The 20,538-nt window shown below is 44.4% G+C and overlaps 1 protein-coding gene across 1 annotated transcript in view; it reads left to right on the plus strand.

Moving 5' to 3' along the window:
- Positions 1-20,538, plus strand: part of PIK3AP1 (phosphoinositide-3-kinase adaptor protein 1) — a 113,899-nt gene that overhangs the window by 23,633 nt on the left and 69,728 nt on the right. The window contains exons 2-3 of the mRNA XM_044298867.1: positions 10,955-11,362; positions 12,093-12,149. Coding sequence (XP_044154802.1) covers positions 10,955-11,362; positions 12,093-12,149 — 465 coding nt within the window. The remainder of the gene's footprint in view (positions 1-10,954; positions 11,363-12,092; positions 12,150-20,538) is intronic.

Here is a 20,538-nt window from a genome sequence, read left to right on the forward strand (position 1 = left end):
ACAAAATACTGCCTAAATGAATTAATGCTTAGAGCATCAGATCTTTATGTACTTGGCTTTTGGCCAAGTGAAGGGTTTAGGTGGCCCTCTGGGCATCGCCCCCCTGGGAAATTTCCCTGTAGGGTCTATGGCCAATCCGCCCCTCTCCGTAGAACTCTTCAGCTGGATCAGGCTACCGGAATTCAAACATAACTGTGAACGGGACCTTAGTGGGTTATCTCTTCACAGACACATAATATTACACCTGCAGATGTAGCAGGTGATTGTAGGGAAGGAAGCTATTAAATGCAGGGATCTCCTCCTGAGTATCACTAATGCCATCGCCGGTCCCCATACTGATTCATTGCTTGCAGAGTACTGATTAAACGGCACGATCTGCCGCTGGCAAACTATTATAACTTATCTTTCTAATTACTGTTTTCCATAGAAAAAAAAATTGTTAGGATTACCGAGCCAATTTGAGTACTTATGTACATAAACCACACTATAAATTGAAATAAAGCATTTCTTTTGGCAAACAACATCAGTGTTTTTGTAAGATAGCACTGGGATTATTACTTTGGGGCTGTGGCATGTTAACAGGTTCATCACATTGACAAAAACATTTTAATATTAGTGTTGAGCGAGCATGCTCGCCGAACAGTAGTTCGGCTCGAGCATTGCTATGCTCGGCACATCGTAGTGTTTGGCCGAAGACTGTGTATGCTCAATGACAATTGAACACAATGAAAATCAATGGGAGACCCAAGCATTAAACCAGGCACCCCCTGCTCTGAAGAGAAGAGGGTGTCTGGTCCACAGAAAAAGGTTAGAAATTGATGGAAACACCACCAAAATGGTTTGAAAACAGCATGGGAAGGATGTCTGGATGCATCTTGGACTCCCATTACTTATGACATACAATAGACAACCACACAAACGCTATATGCCAAAAGCCAGGTATGTGCAAGCCAACAATCTAATCATGAGACAGATACATTCAGCATACCTTACAATGGCAGCCTTGTGCACTATGAGACATTCAAAACCAGCTCTCATCTGACTGAGATAAGCCTCAGAGTTGCTTCATAACTGTTGGATGGCTTGGGTGGACCTGAGCACCTAGATCATTATCATTAGGGTGATAAAAAGTTTTCTGATTCTCTATTAAATAACATGAGCATATGCAAATTAGCTGAATCTGCTTGTTGTTCAGCTGAAACACCATTTGCATGGAAAATTGGCGATAAAAATTCGCGATTTGAATATTTGCAATCAACACTACTCATGAACAGTGTCATTTATTCGATTCATAGTCTTATGAAAAGACTATGAATCCAATAGATGGTGCTGTTCATGACGCTGTTCAGGACTCATGAACAGTGTCATCTATTGGTTTCATAGACTTTTTTAAAAATAAATTTTATTAGGTTTTGATATAATTTGCACATTTACATTCAAAGGTACATATTGGAACAAATTACAGGTCATATTCCTTTTTTACAGATACAGTATGTGCAGTGAAAACAAAGATAAAACACATATAAACATTGTATGTCATAGGTAATAGCAGTCCAAGATGCATTCAGATGTTCTCCCCATGCTATTTCCAAACCATTTTGGTGGTGTTTCCATAAATTTTTATCCTTTTTCTGTAAGGGTATTTTTACACTAGCGTTTTTCTTTTCTGGTATGGAGTTCCGTCACAGGGGCTCAATACCAGAAAAAAAAATGATCAGTTTTATCCTAATGCATTCTGAATGGAGAGTATTCTGTTCAGGATGCATCAGTTCAGTCCCTCTTACGTTTTTTGCCGGAGAAAATACCGCAGTCACCCGGAATGCCGGATCTGGCGTTAATTTCCATTGAAATGCATTAATGCCGGATCTGGCCCTAAGTGTTCTGGCATGCGCAGAACTTTAAAAATGAGAAAAAAATAAATACTGGATCTGTTTTTCCGGATGACAACCGGAAAAATGGATCCGGTATTGGAATGCATTTGTGAGACGGATCCGCATCCGTTTGCTTTTGGATTGCTGGATTCGGCAGGCAGTTCCGCCGACGGAACTGCCTGCTGGAATCCTCTGCCGAAAGTGTGAAAGTACCCTTAACCGGACACCCTCTCCTCTTCAGAGCAGGAGGTGCCTGGTTTAATGCTTGGGTTCTTCCATTGTGCTCGGATCCCGATGTGTTCGGCCACAGCACCCAAGCACTTTGGTGCTCAATCAACACGTTTTATTATAAATAGCTGCCCACCCCCATTGTATCCTGTTCTACATACCATCACCTGCAAGTGGTTTATAGTATACAGCCTAGGTGTTAAATGTTAAACCACAATACTACCTTCAGTAAGCTCGTGTGCATGTGCTGCCTGCTGGATAGAATATATTAATATAATCAGTTTTAGTATTTCTATTCATATAGTGATTTGTGGCCTTCCAACACTATATGTCATCATATATAGCAGTGATTCCCAACCAGTGTGCCTCCAGCTGTTGCAAAACTACAACTCCCAGCATGCCCATACAGCCAAAGCCTATCCAGGCATGCTTGGGAGTTGTAGTTTTGCAACAGCTGGAGGCACACTGGTTGGGAATCACTGATATATAGCACAGACTGCTCTGGTGCAAAGAGAAATACACTCAGCAGATATTTGAAATGAAAAGAGTCCTATAGTTCCCTCAGTCCTATACAATTTGTCTAACTTTGAAAGAGAATCTGTAACCTCTCCTGACATGTGTGTCTTACTGCACGTGTGATAATTCTGCAGCACCTATTCAAATGACTCTATTCTGTTCCATTCCTTTGTTATTCCTGCTAGAAATTATGAATAAAGGTCCAGCTGGGTGTTACCCAGCTGAACCTTAGGCCATACAGGGGCAGACTGGCCTTATACCATACAGGTAAATTACACGGTGGGAGTGATGCCCAAGGGGCCACTCGATCCGTCCTCAGGATGCTAGGTGTGTAACAATCTGTTGCACTTCACATTAAATAACAATTGGAGCATCAGGTACTTACAGTATGTACCCAGCCAGGTACCACAAGTTCCCTCTGGAATTGAACTGTATCGCCATTATCCATGGCTTTCTGCCCTGCGGTTCCCCCTCATAAGGAGCAGGCTACTAGACATGAAGCCTATGAGGCGGTGTAGAAACAGCACAGGAACGCGGGCATCTCAGGCGCCAGGCTGGAAGAGGCCTGTGATATGGCTGAGCCCTCATACTTGTGTTGCTCCCTCTTTCTGTCAATTTGAATGGACCACTTTTAGTTTTTTTTTTTTCCAGGGACCTTTTAAGTTGCTAGTCTGCCCCTGTGTGTCCCTGCACAGTCTCACACTGGCAGCACTAATTGGATAATGCCAGACTATGCAGGGGGACACCCCAACCTGGTAACACCCATCTGGACCTTCACTGCAAACGGCTTGTAATTCATTTGTTACGTCTAGCAGGAATAAAAGAGCAGTGGCACAACATAAAGTCTGATGCCCCAAAATTGTTCCTACATGGGGAATGTAAGTAGTCACTAAACCAGCAGTGGCGTAACTAAAAATGACTAGGCCCCACAGCAAATTTTTAAACAGGGCCGATCCCGAGAAAAACTTCTTTGCAACTCCCACTCCTGTGGCTAGTCAAGATCGCTCGCTCAGACCAGGCCCGGCAGCCGCTACATCTGTTTCCTATATGTACGGTATATACTGTATGTCATGTCACTGTATATACTGTCACTATATACACAGTCATTGTACAATACTGTGGGTGGGCACTCAGACTATGGACTAGGCAGAAAGCAATTTATTATAAGGTCAATAAAATATAAATATAAAATATATAAAATGTTACAATAAATACAAACATAAACAGTCCTAGTATTGATAGGCAAATCGCATGTGTGTTACATATACAATCCTAGTATTGCTAGGCAATGCAAATCGCAATATGTATACCGAGACCTGCAACATATACAATCCTAGAGCTGTAGGCAATGCAAATCGCAATGTGTGTGTGCTGGGACCTGCAGCAGTATAGCAATAAGACTGAGACTTGCAACAATGTGAGGATTAAGTTACTTGAGACGTCCAAACAGTCAGTAAGGACCAGTACTGGTGAATTCTATCGCAATGACTCTAATCTTGGAGTTCAACAGTGGTATATGATGTCACAATGTCTCTGGTAGTAAATGCAAGGCTAAACAGCCATCAGAGGAATTCCTTCTGGATGAAATCCCGTATGGATCAAATGGCCAGCCTATATGTAGGTAGATATGAGAGGGATTGTTACAATTTACGTACCGATATCTTCCTGTGCGGTGTCCCGCATCAACGGTACAGTGGACTCCCCTGTATGTACGTGTGTTAGATATTGAAAGCTAACCTCCTCTCCGCCAAGGTTCACTGGTCTCACTTGTCAGTGGTGGCGGGGGAGCAGACTGCAATCACTGTTCAGCTGGTCGATTTTCATGCACCAGTCTCACGATAGTTTGCAGCGTTGATTTCGGCTATATTGCCGCTCCAGCTGAAAAATGTCTTCAAACGAATTACATCAACTGTATACAGCTTGGTAATTCCTACAGCATATATTTCCACGCCACACACATTGCGATTGGCATTGCCTACAGCTCTAGGATTGTATATGTTGCAGGTCTCGGTATACATATTGCGATTTGCATTGCCTAGCAATACTAGGATTGTATATGTGACACACATGCGATTGGCCTATCAATACTAGGACTGTTTATGTTTGTATTTATTGTAACATTTTATATTTATATTTTATTGACCTTATAATAAATTGCTTTCTGCCTAGTCCATAGTCTGAGTGCCCACCAACAATTCCTTTGTCCTTAACTCTACTTACAGGTCCTTCTAAAAAAATTAGCATATTGTGATAAAGTTCATTATTTTCTGTAATGTACTAATAAACATTAGACTTTCATATATTTTAGATTCATAACACACAACTGAAGTAGTTCAAGCCTTTTATTGTTTTAATATTGATGATTTTGGCATACAGCTCATGAAAACCCAAATTTCCTATCTAAAAAAATTAGCATATTTTATCCGACCAATAAAAGAAAAGTGTTTTTAATACAAAAAAAGTCAACCTTCAAATAATTATGTTCAGTTATGCACTCAATACTCGGTCGGGAATCCCTTTGCAGAAATGACTGCTTCAATGCTGCGTGGCATGGAGGCAATCAGCCTGTGGCACTGCTGAGGTGTTATGGAGGCCCAGGATGCTTCGATAGCGGCCTTAAGCTCATCCAGAGTGTTGGGTCTTGCGTCTCTCAACTTTCTCTTCCCAATATCCCACAGATTCTCTATGGGGTTCAGGTCAGGAGAGTTGGCAGGCCAGCTGAGCACAGAAATACCATGGTCAGTAAACCATTTACCAGTGGTTTTGGCACTGTGAGCAGGTGCCAGGTCGTGCTGAAAAATGAAATCTTCATCTCCATAAAGCTTTTCAGCAGATGGAAGCATGAAGTGCTCCAAAATCTCCTGATAGCTAGCTGCATTGACCCTGCCCTTGATAAAACACAGTGGACCAACACCAGCAGCTGACATGGCACCCCAGACCATCACTGACTGTGGGTACTTGACACTGGACTTCAGGCATTTTGGCATTTCCCTCTCCCCAGTCTTCCTCCAGACTCTGGCACCTTGATTTCCGAATGACATGCAAAATTTGCTTTCATCCGAAAAAAGTACTTTGGACCACTGAGCAACAGTCCAGTGCTGCTTCTCTGTAGCCCAGGTCAGGCGCTTCTGCCGCTGTTTCTGGTTCAAAAGTGGCTTGACCTGGGGAATGCTGCACCTGTAGCCCATTTCCTGCACACGCCTGTACACGGTGGCTCTGGATGTTTCTACTCCAGACTCAGTCCACTGCTTCCGCAGGTCCCCCAAGGTCTGGAATCGGTCCTTCTCCACAATCTTCCTCAGGGTCCGGTCACCTCTTCTCGTTGTGCAGCGTTTTCTGCCACACTTTTTCCTTCCCACAGACTTCCCACTGAGGTGCCTTGATACAGCACTCTGGGAACAGCCTATTCATTCAGAAATTTCTTTCTGTGTCTTACCCTCTTGCTTGAGGGTGTCAATGATGGCCTTCTGGACAGCAGTCAGGTCGGCAGTCTTACCCATGATTGCGGTTTTGAGTAATGAACCAGGCTGGGAGTTTTTAAAAGCCTCAGGAATATTTTGCAGGTGTTTAGAGTTAATTAGTTGATTCAGATGATTAGGTTAATAGCTCGTTTAGAGAACCTTTTCATGATATGCTAATTTTTTTAGATAGGAATTTTGGGTTTTCATGAGCTGTATGCCAAAATCATCAATATTAAAACAATAAAAGGCTTGAACTACTTCAGTTGGTGTGTATTGAATCTAAAATATATGAAAGTCTAATGTTTATCAGTACATTACAGAAAATAATGAACTTTATCACAATATGCTAATTTTTTGAGAAGGACCTGTATACTGGCAGGGTGAGCCAGGTTGGTTGGCCGCACCTACATCCATATATTGTCAGACCTTGAGCCGTCCCTTTTTGGATATATTACTTGCATTGTACAATACTGTTTAGGGGGCCCTGACACTAAAATCTTTTAGTCCTCCTCCTAGGTAGCCCCCTTTTGAATTCAGGCCCCAAAGCAGCGGCTTTCCCTGCTTCTCCTATAGCTACGCCCCTGTAAGCCAGAGATGTCTGGAGAGGTTACAGCGACTGGTGCTGAACTGCGATACCAAACACAGCAAACAATGTACGGCACTGTGCTTGGTGAGCGCAGAGAAGTCTGCAGCGCTACAGCTGATCTGCGGGGGTCCCGGGTGTCGGACCCCCACTGATCGGTTACTATTCAGGGGATAGGTCATCAGTAGAGATGAGTGAATTATTGAAAAATTAAAATCGGCTGCTTCACCGAAAAAAAATAAAAAAAAATTGCTTTGTGACGCATTTCTTTGTAAGTTGTGGGTTTCATACTTGATTGCGGCATTTGATATAAATAACAGAGTGTAAAACAAACAAACAAAAAATCGTACTTACCTCATCTGTTTGCATGCGACAGACCATCCCACGGCATCTTACTTAAAGACGTCACCACGCACGGGATTTCGTGCAAAATCTTTTTTACACCGTTTCAGGTAAAATCTGTTCGCTACCACGAAGCATGAGGAAATTCAGCTTTGTGGCAAATCACATTTATTCTGAATTTCGGATCGAAGTTTCGCTACGATACAAAGATTTGCTGAACACTAGTCATCAGTATAAAAGTCTCAAAAAACCCTTTAAATTTCAACGAAACTGAATGCAGTATAAAAGAGTGAGAAAATAAGATAAAACATAAAACCGCTAACACATACTCTATTAAACAATGAATTGGCGTATCTTTGGAGGTGAATTACATAATTTTAGTGTAGATTACAGGTTTTATCAATTTCATGTACTTTAACTCATCCGACCTCTGTTGCGTAAAAATGAATTGAGATCGGAAATTGACCTATTTCCTGAAACGTGAGGCATTTATTATTGCGGAAATATAAGTGGGAACACTATAGTTTTTTATATTCTTGCATAAAAATGGAAATACAAAGTGCTGTTGTGTAATGGTTTGTGGCTGATTATACAGTATCACTCAAATGCTTTCATTGCATTTATTTAAAATGTTGACAACTTCAGAATCTCTACATTTTCTTGATATCCCTGTTATTATTTATAGACACATATATTTAAACATTTATGATTTTTATAAGGACAGTTTTTGGAAAATAAGAATTGCAAGTGCAGAAATGTGAACTGGTTTACCATCTTTGATGTTGGCAAATCAAATTTCAAAACTGAAAAATTGCTTCACCCATAGCCTGTAATGAGTAAAGGCTTGTGGATACATTCACATGGACGTTAAAAAAGGCAAAATGGTTCATTTTAAACGGCAGCTTTTTTTCACAGATGCCTTTCTAAAACAACAGCCATCAACAAATGCCCATTGAATTGTATGGGGGCTGTCGGTTTGTGAAAACGGACAAAATAGGAAGTCTTGTTTTTTGATGGCCATCATTCATGTGAATAGAACCATAGGCTGCAATGGTTTTGGAAACAGCTATTTGACAGCTGTAAAAAGGCTATCACACGTTTTTCTATTTAGACATCAAAAATTTATAGTGGGTTAAATATTTTCTCATTTTCACAAAGTATTTCAATATTTGATCATTTTCACCACATGGCTTAAAGGGGTTATCCTATAATCACCCCCCCCCCCCCCCCCCCATGCTCAGGCCCCTCATATAGATTATACTTACCCTGCTCCCCGACACCCCTGTCCCTCTTGACCCCTGCACGGCCGCTGATGCATCTTCCTAGTGTCACCCGCGATTCTATGGAGGCTCGTCCCCGTTGTGGCCTGCTATTCGCTGACCCCCCCTCCCCCGTCGCTGGATGTTTTGATCCGCGTGATGGGAAGATGCAGTGACGGCTGTGCAGGGATTAGGCCGACACAGGTGTCCGGGAGCAGGGTAAGTATAATCTATATCAGGTGCCTGTACATTGCAGGGGGGGTCATTATAGGGGCTGATAGCTGCTCTAGATGCAGATGCTCCCCGGGCTCTTAAAGGGCCAGCACACACATATCTTCACCAGCCAATGACCTGGCTGCCCTGGGTACTTAAAGGGGTTGTCCGGGATCAAAGTAATTTTTAAAAATGTGAATAATCAACTTGATATGCCGCAGTAAAGTCATCCTGATACTTTGTGTATTTATTTTTTTCATCTCGAGTCCCTGACGCTGCTGTCGGTATTGTTTACATATAAGCTCCTGCGCTATGTAATTTCCAGCTGCACTGCCTTATGGGTCCCACAAGGCTGCATTACTCTGCAGCTGGACCTCACGAGCCTTACCACTCCCCCTAATCAGAATTCTGCCTCCTGCCACTCATACTCCTCATCAGTATTCCTCCCCTAAAACCGCCTTTTTCTAAGCCTACAAGCTGAATCCCTCCCTGCTTCTATGTATCTGCTCTGTTCTAGCATTGCATAAAGAAAATAGTGGCAGGGAGCGATCAGACTAGCATATAGGGACATGGGAGGCATGGTTAGCACCCATACTGTAGCACAACCCATTCATTGTAAATGACCATGGGAGCATGCACTATGCTAAATAGCATAGTTTGCTGCCTCCGATACAACCTCCTTCTACTCCAAATAACGCTCCTCTATGGCTGATGATGTCATCGGCAGAGAGGGGCATTCCTTAGTGAGGCGAGTTCCCTCCTCCAAATACTGCCTCCTTCTTCCCAGACTAACGCCCTCTGTGCCCGTGGAGGTCACAGAGGGACGGGGTTTAGCTCTGACATTTCCCTCCTACTGTCAGCCTCCTTGATCACGGCTCCTTGCTAAGCGGAAGAAGAGGCTTAGCACACCAGTAAAGAGCCCGGTATGTCACTTGCCGGGCATAAAAACTCACTTCCAGTCCTTGATTGCAGCATGAGGAATGTGGGCATCAAAGGCAAAGCAATGAATGTAAAAGACACATGGATGTATGCTATTAGGGAAATGTATCCTATTAACAAATAATCACCAAACCTGGACAACCCCTTTAAGGCACCTTCGGCTATGGGAGGATGCCTGAGCAATAGGTTTTTTAGGTTGCTGAATTCCTGATAGGTGTGTCTTGTTGTCTGCCAATGTACCGACTTCTCCCTGTTTACCCTTATTTGGCCCTTTGCTATTTAACCTTAACTGTGCCTGTTAACTGGATTGAACCTGTGCTGCCTGACCATGGACCGTATTGCACAGAGTGACGTGGACCCACTATCAGTGCACTTACCTTCTCATTTGCATATGAATAACAAGTATTTTTTTGCATAATGAAGCAACAGATCGATAAGTCGAAGGTATCACCTTCAGCTCAGCTAACCCTATAAAGCATTGTGCTTGGTTTAACAGCATATTTCCTAGTGGAAGGTTTCCTTTTAACACTTCTTCCTGTGAATTATCTCAGTGGACAATAACAGGGCAAGAGCATAAAAAAGTCACACACCAAGTCTACCTACATTGGATGCAATTCTTTCCTTCCTTCCTTCCTTCTTTTTTCTTTGATGATAGTGGTGAGTCTGGAGAGAGATCATTGACAATCATCCCTTTGATGCTTGAAAACGTTTATAGTTTCTGTGACTTTAAGGACTTGTGTGTATTAGGCTACTTTCACATCTGCGTTTTCCTTTCTGGTTTTGAAATCCGCCGAGTATCTCAAAACCAGAGGAAAACACACCCGTTTAAATTAATACAACCGGCTGCATCTGTTTAGAACTGATCCGGTTGTATTATATCGAAAATGAACATGCCGGATGTGGCATCAAATACCGTTGTAAGTCAATGGGCGCTGGATCCATTTTCTTTGTGTCTGAAAAAAATGGATCCGGCATAAAAAACCATGTAAGTCGATGTGCCGTTTTTTTCAGTTTCCCATGCCGCACACATGCCGAGGGTTTTGTGTCCGGCATGGGAACGCAACAAAATGGAACGGAATGCATTCTGGTGCACTCTATTCCGGTTTGTTCAGCTTTGTTCCTATTAACAATGAATGGGGACGAAACTGAAGCGTTTTCCTCCGGTTTTGAGATCCTCTGCCAGATCTCAATACTGGAAAGGAAAACAGAGATGTGAGTAGCTAATCCTCTTTATCTTTCTCTGTGGTGAAATTATAAATTGTAAGGGTGATTGGATTGTCTTTATCATGTTTTAGATCCAGCACAAGAACATGAAAAGGCAGTAAATTGTAATGAAAACTCTCCAAAATGGGTGCAGTTACTCTTAAAAAAGCAAATGAAAGTTCCAATGTGCCCTATTTGCCAATAAAGTGCCCCCCCCCCCCAAGCTTTCGAGTTCAGCTGGAAGCAATGAATGGACTCATCTAAAATTTCGAGACTAGTGTCTGTATGTTTGCCTAGCATAACAATATTATATAAGCACTTCCTCTTGGTATTTTACAGGGATCTGTGACTTATTGATACTTCATGGACCTGATGCAAGCGAGTGGTGCCAATATCTTGTCAGCCTCTTTGGAACAAATCATCATGTCCAACATCTTGATGTTGAATCTTACGAACTCTGTGAGGATATCCCTATACCAAAGAAAAGCATGAAGACATTTCGGACTTGTAGATGTATTCTCTTTCTTCTTTCTGGAGATATAGAGAATACTTTTGACAATTCAGAGGTTTTGGAAAGCCTAAGGAAAGTTTTAAGGCCACCAAATAAAGTGATTGTCTTATTTTGCGGGGTAATAGACAAAGACGATTTTACAAATCTTTTTCAAGACTCTTCAAAATGGAAGACTATGTCCTGTGAAGATGACCCTGAATTGTACATTACCACTGTTATGGACACCATCTCAGAAGGTATGTACCGTTCTGGTTTATACATGGATAATAGAAAATTGTGTTACATTCCATTACAGGGCAATGAATGAAAGAGCGATATAAATGGGAATTAAGAGGTTGTGGTACTTTATGTACAAATATACTAAACTACACTCACCTAAAGAATTATTATGAACACCATACTAATACGGTGTTAGACCCCCTTTTGCCTTCAGAACTGCCTTAATTCTACGTGGCATTGATTCAACAAGGTGCTGATAGCATTCTTTAGAAATGTTGGCCCCATATTGATAGGATAGCATCTTGCAGTTGATGGAGATTTGAGGGATGCACATCCAGGGCACGAAGCTCCTGTTCTACCACATCCCAAAGATGCTCTATTGGGTTGAGATCTGGTGACTGTGGGGGCCATTTTAGTACAGTGAACTCATTGTCATGTTCAGGAAACCAAGCTAGAATCATTTCAAATTGGTGCATTATCCTGCTGGAAGTAGCCATCAGAGGATGGGTACATGATGGTCATGATGGTCATGAAGGGATGGACATGGTCAGAAACAATGCTCAGGTAGCCCGTGGCATTTAAACGATGGCCAATTGGCACTAAGGGGCCTAAAGTGTGCCCAGAAAACATCCCCCACACCATTACACCACCACCACCAGCCTGCACAGTGGTAGCAAGGCATGATGGATACATGTTCTCATTCTGTTTACGCCAAATTCAGACTCTACCATTTGAATGTCTCAACAGAAATCGAGACTCATCAGACCAGGCAACATTTTTCCAGTCTTCAACAGTCCAATTTTGGTGAGCTCGTGCAAATTGTAGCCTCTTTTTCCTATTTGTAGTGGAGATGAGTGGTACCCGGTGGGGTCTTCTGCTGTTGTAGCCCACCTTTCTTTCCCATTCTGACATTCAGTTTGGAGTTCAGGAGATTGTCTTGACCAGGACCACAACCCTACATGCATTGAAGCAACTGCCATGTGATTGGTTGACTAGATAATTGCATTAATGAGAAATAGAACAGGTGTTCCTAATAATTCTTTAGGTGAGTGTATATCACATTGTGACATCTGAAATCTTTAAGTTTTCATTATGGCCACTAAGTTTAATAATAGGCAGATCACATTTCAGCAGTCATCTCCACCAGGCAGTATTACAATGAAAGATAATACCTCTGTACAGATAACACATGATCCATCATTCACAATAGGTGATGATCACAGTTTATCTACTCCTCCTCCTTGCACAATGACCTCTAGAAAACTATCCCATAGAAGTGAACGAACACCTCCAGACTACAGGTTCTTATGGTTCATGTGATTGCAGTAAAGCATACCTCTGAATGTGGCTGACCCTCTAATAAATAGAATAAAAAAATCTACCATCAGAAAATAAAACAGATTACAGAGAATAATTATCAGTATCTAGTTTTAAAAGGGGTTATCTGCTTTTTTTTATATTGATGACCCTCAGGATAGGTAATCAATATCAGATCGGCAGGGGATGGCTTGCAGCACCCTTACCAATCAACAGTCCTATATATAAGTGAATAGGAAGGAGCCGCCTCATTGAAGTGAATGGGATGGCATCGTTGTAATTACACCTGCTTACCCCTGCAGTTACAACGGCGAACAGGGACACAGTGAAGAGAAGGCAGCGCTTGTACAAGCACTGCCTTCTCTTCAAACGGCTGATTGGCAGGGGATTGGTGTATCTTTAAGTCTAACACTTCTGTCCTGAGATGTTACTCCACTTCATACACCACCAACCCTTTACTGAATTAAGATTGTGACAATTTTTGCAACTTTTTAAGTTGCAGTTGATAAATCTGGCTTAAAGGGGTTGTTGGAGATTTTAGGAACTGTAGACTGAAAAAAAATCTTTTACATTTCTTTTCAGTTTTCCCCAAATAAAACCAAACAAAAGAAAATAATTCTCTAAAAACATATTAAAGAATTTGCCCAGAATTAGAAAACACATGGCTGCTTTATTCCCAAAATAGTACCACACCTGTCTATGGTTGTATCTGGTATTGCAGCTCAGCTCTATTGAACTGAATGGGGCTGAGCTGCAGGACCACATACAGCCTGTGGACAGTAGTAGTGCCCTATGTAAAAAAAAAAAAAAAAAAAAAAAGGCCCGATTTTTTTTTCTAGCCCAACAAAGAAATCATTTAGGGCTGCTAAAACACCATGTATACAAAAATCACAAAAAAAAGTGTCTGGTCATTAAGGCCTGGTCATTATATGGTTAAAAATGTGAAAAATATTTTTCTATTGTTTATATAATTTTACATTATTTATAAATGTTATATTATTATTTATATGCTGAGAGAATAAGGTCTGTAAGAGAAGTTGTACGGCCTTAGGGTTTGGGTCGGTAACTTTAAAGTGACCTATTGTTTAAATCATGTTTTTTTATGTTTAACATATTTTAAAGAATATTTGATTATATTATTTATAATTTCCCATTTCAATATCTGTATTTAAACTAAAACCATAAACTCCACTGGCCACCAAGCCTACTAATAGGCACCACATTGTGGTCTGTAAAGCTCACTTTACTTTTCCTAATGCTTTCTAAATGCTGTTAAAGGAAATGTGTCTTTATAAAATGATCTATTGTTTAAATCAGGCATGCTCAACCTGCGGCCCTCCAGCTGTTGCAAAACTCCCAGCATGCCTGGACAGCTTACAGCTACCAGCCTACAGCAGGGCATTGTGGGAGTTGTAGTTTTACAACAGCTGGAGGGCTGCAGGTTGAGCATGCCTGGTTTAAATAAAGTTAAATCATGTTTTTATGGTTAACACAGTTTTGAAAGAATTTTTTGTGATGTTGTTTTCAATTTTCCATGCCAATATCTATAAACAAAAACCATAAAATCCTGCAGTTTTCCCACTGGCCACTAAGAATAATAATAATAAGCACTGCGACATGTAACGCCAACTGTCTGTAAATAGATTTTTTGGGAGCTGGAGCAGGTTGTGAAGGTTATTGTGAATGTAACCATCATCAATTTACAGTTCACAGTAAGAGTGGCTTTCATTCGAAAGGGGCTTTCAAAAATCCATGTGCTTTCCTCCATAACAACTTTATTCAGATGAATGGAAGTAATTTTTCTGCAACAAAATCTACTGCGTGTGAAAACGCCCTAAGGGAATGTTCACAAGGTCGCTTTGTAAGGGGAATTTTGGAGCCGAGAGCTGTGCTGAAATTTAGCCGAAAACCTGCCAATGGCCGCGTCCTTTCTGCCTTCTATACATCTCAATGGAAGGCAGCGCTGAGGCGACATGTCCCTTCTTGGCGTGGCCACTCCTTTAAGCTGCCGCTCCACGATCCTCAGCGCTGCCACCCATTGAGATGTATGGGAGGCAGAGAGGAAGCGGCTTTTCAGCGAAATTTTGGAGCGGCTGTCCGCCCCAAAATTCCGCTTAAAAAGCCGTCGTGTGAACCTTCTCTAAACACTGTCAATGCGTTCACATCAGTTCTAAGCTATAGACAGATGTCGCTTTATAGTTTATGATGTTTTTCCGATGTGTAAAAAATATATGTAATATACAGTATGTAAAAAATATTGGCTGCCAATGGTGGGTGAAGATTTTGATCTTCTTGTAACTTTCAGTTCACTTATAACATACTGATGGGTGGACACTACAATTGGGAACAATTAAATTGGGAAGTGCGACTTCTTGAAACTGAGCAGTAATTTTGGATTCTGTTCATTTACATATGTGCTCTCGTTATGACTCATGGCGCTCAATATACACACAAGACTTGACTACATCATTCAGCTGAGTCAATGATACTGCCTTAAAACAGTATCGTCCACGTCTTAATTCTGAGGGTAAGACCACGCAATCAAGTTTCCTGATTCAGTTTTGGAAGCCAAAACCAGGAGTGAATTTAAAAAAGAGAAGTGGTATCTGTCCTTTATGCTTTCTCTCCTTTTATGATCCACTTCTGATTCTAGTTTCCAAAACTGCATCAGGAAACCTGACCATGTGGTCGTACTCTTATGCTATTTGCAAACAGTAAATCATAAGCATTCATGCTCTATAATCAAACCCTACAGCTTAAAAGAATATCGCAGGCTCCTGAGAATAGGTCATTAATATCCAATCAGCGAGAACCTGATTCTCTGCATCCCCACAATCAGCCGTTCACTGTAGCCTCCAGTGCTGGTACTTGCCCTTTGAATGGAACAGGAAGCACAGTTCCGTTCACATTATAGTGGCTGTTTTGGGTTAGTGCAGCTCAGCTACCATTGAGATAAATGGAAGCTAAGCTGCAGTAACCTGGTACCGCCACTACACTTTGAATAGAACCAGCACTGGAGGCTGCAGGGAGCAGCTGAACGGGGGGAGGCAGGGTAGTTGGACCTTCACTGATTGGATATTAATGACCTGTCCTAAGGAAAGGCCATTAAAGGGGTAATCAAAGACAAAAGTTTTTTTAGTAGACCCATTAAAAGTGACTAGACCTGTGGTGGGTTGAGAGAGAGCTATGAAAATGCTGGGGGTCCATCATGACCACTCTGTGTCGTCATATCCTAAAAATACTTTTTAAATGTTACAAAATAAAAAGTGCCACTAAAATGTTTGTAAAGCGAGAGCTATGATATACTATATTATATATATATATATATTGTGGGGATGTGCTCGTGGTAGGCTACGGTAGCGGCGGCAGTATTGAGGCAATCACAGACAGTCTTTGTGATACACCGTGACTTTATTCACACCAAAGGCATAACAGGCAATGTGCAGACCACACAGGTGCATATTCACATAGTGCATAAAACAAAAGTCCTTCCATAGGAAATAAACAGCAGGTTTGAGTCACCTTGTTTTGGACAGACTACAGCGGTCGTGCAGGCTTGTAAGCTACCTGCCTTTGTCTCCCTCAGGCCAGAGCCCCTTCGGCTCGTAGCACCACAGGTCCCAGGGCTATCCTTCAATGTGTGCTGCGCCCAGACTCTCCTTCACCAGCACTCACTCTGTCTGTGGAAATCTCCAGCACAGCAAGACACACCCCACCCCCATCATCAGCAGGCTGGGTTCTTAAAGGCCCAGCTCCACCAAAAACTTGGGCTGGCCGTGGGGAACAGGCACCCCCCCACTCTTTACCTGTTCCCATTCGCCGCTGTAACCGCAATGATCCGGTTCTTACTCCACCGAGGCCAGGACCTCTGGTGGCACGTATCGTCCGTCCATTATTATTCAGGGGACTCTCCTACATATCCCCCCCCTTTGTTCACCCCTGAGGGCTTGAACATACTGTTCAAGCCTGAGGGGGTGAGCACATGCACAGCAGTGTACCCGGGACAGGGCATCTGCGTTCCCCTGTAAGCGGCCGGCCCTGTGCTCAACAGTGAACTTAAAATTCTGGAGGGACAAGAACCACCTGGTAACCCGAGTGCTCCCCTCCTTAGCCCGACTCATCCACTGGAGAGGGGAGTGGTCGGTCACCAGACGGAACCTTCTCCCCAGAAGGTAATATCTGAGAGACTCGAGTGCCCACTTGATGGCGAGGCACTCTCTCTCCACAATGCTATACCGGGTTTCTGCTGGGGTAAGCTTGCGGCTTAGAAAAACCACGGGGTGCTCTTCCCCGTTGAGCTCTTGGGAAAGCACAGCCCCTAGTCCTACTCCCGAGGCATCTGTTTAAACTACAAACTCCCGCTTGAAGTCGGGCGTCACCAGAACTGGGGACTCACATAGGGCCGACTTCAAACTGGAGAACGCCTCCTCCTCCTGCTCCCCCCAGCGAACCATCACCGACTTTCTACCCTTCAAGAGGCCGGTTAACGGGGCTGCCAAGGTGGCAAAATGGGGAATGAACCTCATGTAGTACCCAATCAGGACCAAAAATTACCGTACTTGCTTGGACGTACGAGGCCTGTGCCAATTCCGGATTGCTTCAACTTTATTCACTTGGGGCCTAATGACTCCGCGTCCAATCACATATCCCAAATAGCGAGCTTTCTCTAGTCCCACCGAGCATTTTTTTTGGGTTGGCAGTTAACCCCGCCTTCCTTAGAGAATCTATCACTGCCTCAAGTTTTGACAAATGACCCTCCCAGTCTGGGCTAAACACGACTATATCATCCAGATACGCGGAGGTATACTGGTGATGGGGCTTGAGGACGACATCCATCAGACGCTGGAACATAGCCGGAGCGCCATGCAACCCAAAAGGCAACACCCTATACTGAAAAAGCCCCTCCGGGGTGACAAAGGCCGTCTTCTCCTTTGCTGCCTCCGTCAGAGGTACCTGCCAGTAGCCCTTTGTGAGATCTAGGATCGAAAAATACCGGGCTTTTCCCAGCCGCTCTATCAACTCGTCTACCCGAGACATGGGATAGGCGTCAAATTTTGATACCTCATTCAATTTCCTAAAATCATTACAGAACCGTAATGAACCATCCGGTTTGGGAATAAGGACAATCGGGCTAGCCCACTCGCTCTTTGACTCTTCTATGACCCCTAGACGTAGCATCGATCTTACCTCCTGCGAAATGGCCTGTCGCCGAGCCTCCGGTACTCGGTATGGTCTTAGGCGGACTTTCACCCGGGGCTCGGTGACAATGTCATGCTCGATCAAGGTGGTACGTCCAGGAAGGTCAGAGAATACGTCCCTATTCCGACTAACAAATTCTCTCACCTCTTGGGCTTGTTTGGTCGACAGTCCGTCCCCTATCGTCACCCCAGCGGCGCTCTCCGGAACACCTGGTGACCCCGGGTCACTCCCTGACGTCCCGACAGAGAGCGGGCTGTCTCCAAACAAATTCTCTCTGTCTCTCCAAGGCTTTAGTAGATTCACATGATATACCTGTTCGGGCTTCCGCCGCCCTGGCTGGTATATCCTGTAATCAACTGGGCCCACTTTCTCCTTAACTTCATAGAGTCCTTGCCACCGGGCCAAGAATTTACTCTCGACCGTGGGCATGAGTACAAGAACTCGGTCACCCGGGTGAAATGTCCTTACACAATTCCTTTGTTACTTTGGACATAAAGGGTGTCCCCTGGTCCGTCAGAATCTCCTTTGGTATCCCCACCCGGGCAAACATACTCATGAGCTCTTTAGCTATTACCTTGGCCGACGTATGGCGCAATGGGACCGCCTCCGGATAGCGAGTGGCATAGTCTAACACTACCAGGATGTGTTGGTGACCTCGGGCTGACTTAATAATGGGGCCTACCAGATCCATGGCGACCCTTTCGAAGGGCACCTCTATAATGGGCATAGGTACCAGTGGACTGCGATACTGAGGTTGGGGGCTAGTCAGCTGACACACTGGACAGGACTGACAGAACCTCCGGACTTCCTCATATATCCCAGGCCAATAGAACCGTTGTAGAATTCGCTCCAGCGTTTTCTTAACCCCCAGATGACCACCCAACACATGCGCATGCGCTAAATCCAAGACCATTCGCCGGTAAGGCTGGGGCACCACCAGTTGTTCCACCACCTCCTGCCTCACCTTGTCTACCCTATATAACAGGTCCTGGTTATAGGCCAGGTGAGGAAATACGGTATCGGCGCCGTGACGCTGAGCAACACCATTAATCACCGACACCCCTTCTCTAGCCCGCAATAACGTCGAATCCTGGAGCTGTGCGGTCCCGAAGGTTTCTCGGGGTACCTCCAGATCCAGGACGGACGAACTTTCTACTGTCTCACCCGCCAATACTTCTAGGGGAAACCGGTCAGGGTTACACTCTACCTCCCCTACGGTGACCCCTACAGCTGGGGCCCCTGCCTCGGGGTCCTCGGGCTCGGGACCTGGACATTTTCCTTCCCCACAGGTAGGCAACCCGTTCCTCCACAAAGTCCAGAACAGGGGAAAGTCCCTCCCCAATATTGAGGCATAAGGGAGCCGTCTCCCCACCCCGACGACATGTGGTACCTCCTTTCCACACACTGCCAGGGTAACCTTAGTGGTGGGATACTCCCTGCGATCCCCATGTATACAGACAATGGTAAGGGTTCGCCTTTCTGGGAGTTTTTCCGTTACCAGCGACTCATGGACCAGAGTTACCAGGCTCCCAGAGTCCAGCAGGGCCTGCACGGAGTGTCCATTAACAACGACATCACACAGCGGAGGGGTGTCCGCCGCCAGCAGGGGGTCAGCTATATACACCGGTTGGGCATAAAAAGAGGACCGGCGAGCGAACCCGCAGTCCATGGGTTCGGACGCCCTAGGGCAGTTGGATGCCACATGTCCCCAGTCCTGACAATGCCAACATCTGATCCTCGCAGCCTCCCTCCTCCCCAGGGTATTCCTCCCACGAACTGGAGATCCACTCCCCTCCTTATGTGGTGGGATCCCTTTTTCAGGATCCTGGGTCTGCAACGGGGGCTGACGTGACTTCGGTAGTACCGCTGAGTCCCGCACCAAATCTTGAGTGGCCATATACCTCTCCACCAGGCTAACCAGTTGTTCCAGGTTGCCTGGATCGCCTTGTCCCACCCAGCGCTGTATGGCTCTCGGGAGGGTACGCACGAACCTGTCGACCACGACCCTTTCAACCATCTGAGAAGTGCTCAATATTTCAGGCTGAAGCCATTTTTTTACTAGGTGAAGTAAGTCATAGGCTTGTGACCGGACGGGTCGGGACTCGGCAAACACCCACTGATACACCCTGTGCGCTCGCACATAGGTGTTTACCCCCAACCTGGCCAACACCTCAGCTTTTAGCCTCTCATAGTCCTTGGCCTCATCGCGGCTGAGGTCAAAATAGGCCTTTTGTGCGTCCCCCACCAGAAAAGGCGCCACCACCTCGGCCCACTGCTCCAACGGCAGCCTCTCTTGCTCCGTGGTTCTTTCGAACACCATCAGGAATGCCTCTATATCATCTCCCGGACCCATTTTCCTCAGGGCGGATCGGACTTTGTCCCTGGCGGTAGACACAGTCGGGGTTGTCGCAGTTGAAACTCCTTGCAGGGATGTTCGCACCGACTCTTGCATGGCTGCCAGCTGCTGCATTAGGAGATTGTTTGTTTGCTGCTGCTGTACATTACTCTGAATCAGGTGCTTAATGGCCTCCTCCATCTTGTCAGGAACCAAAAAACTTGCAGGCCTGATATATGACATGCAGTCCAACACAACTTTTGCTTCAGGCCTGCCTCACTGCAGGAATGCCCGCTCCAAGCCACCAATTGTGGGGATGTGCTCGTGGTAGGCTACGGTAGC

Source organism: Bufo gargarizans, chromosome 6, assembly GCF_014858855.1.
Source record: "Bufo gargarizans isolate SCDJY-AF-19 chromosome 6, ASM1485885v1, whole genome shotgun sequence".
Lineage (NCBI taxonomy): Eukaryota > Metazoa > Chordata > Amphibia > Anura > Bufonidae > Bufo > Bufo gargarizans.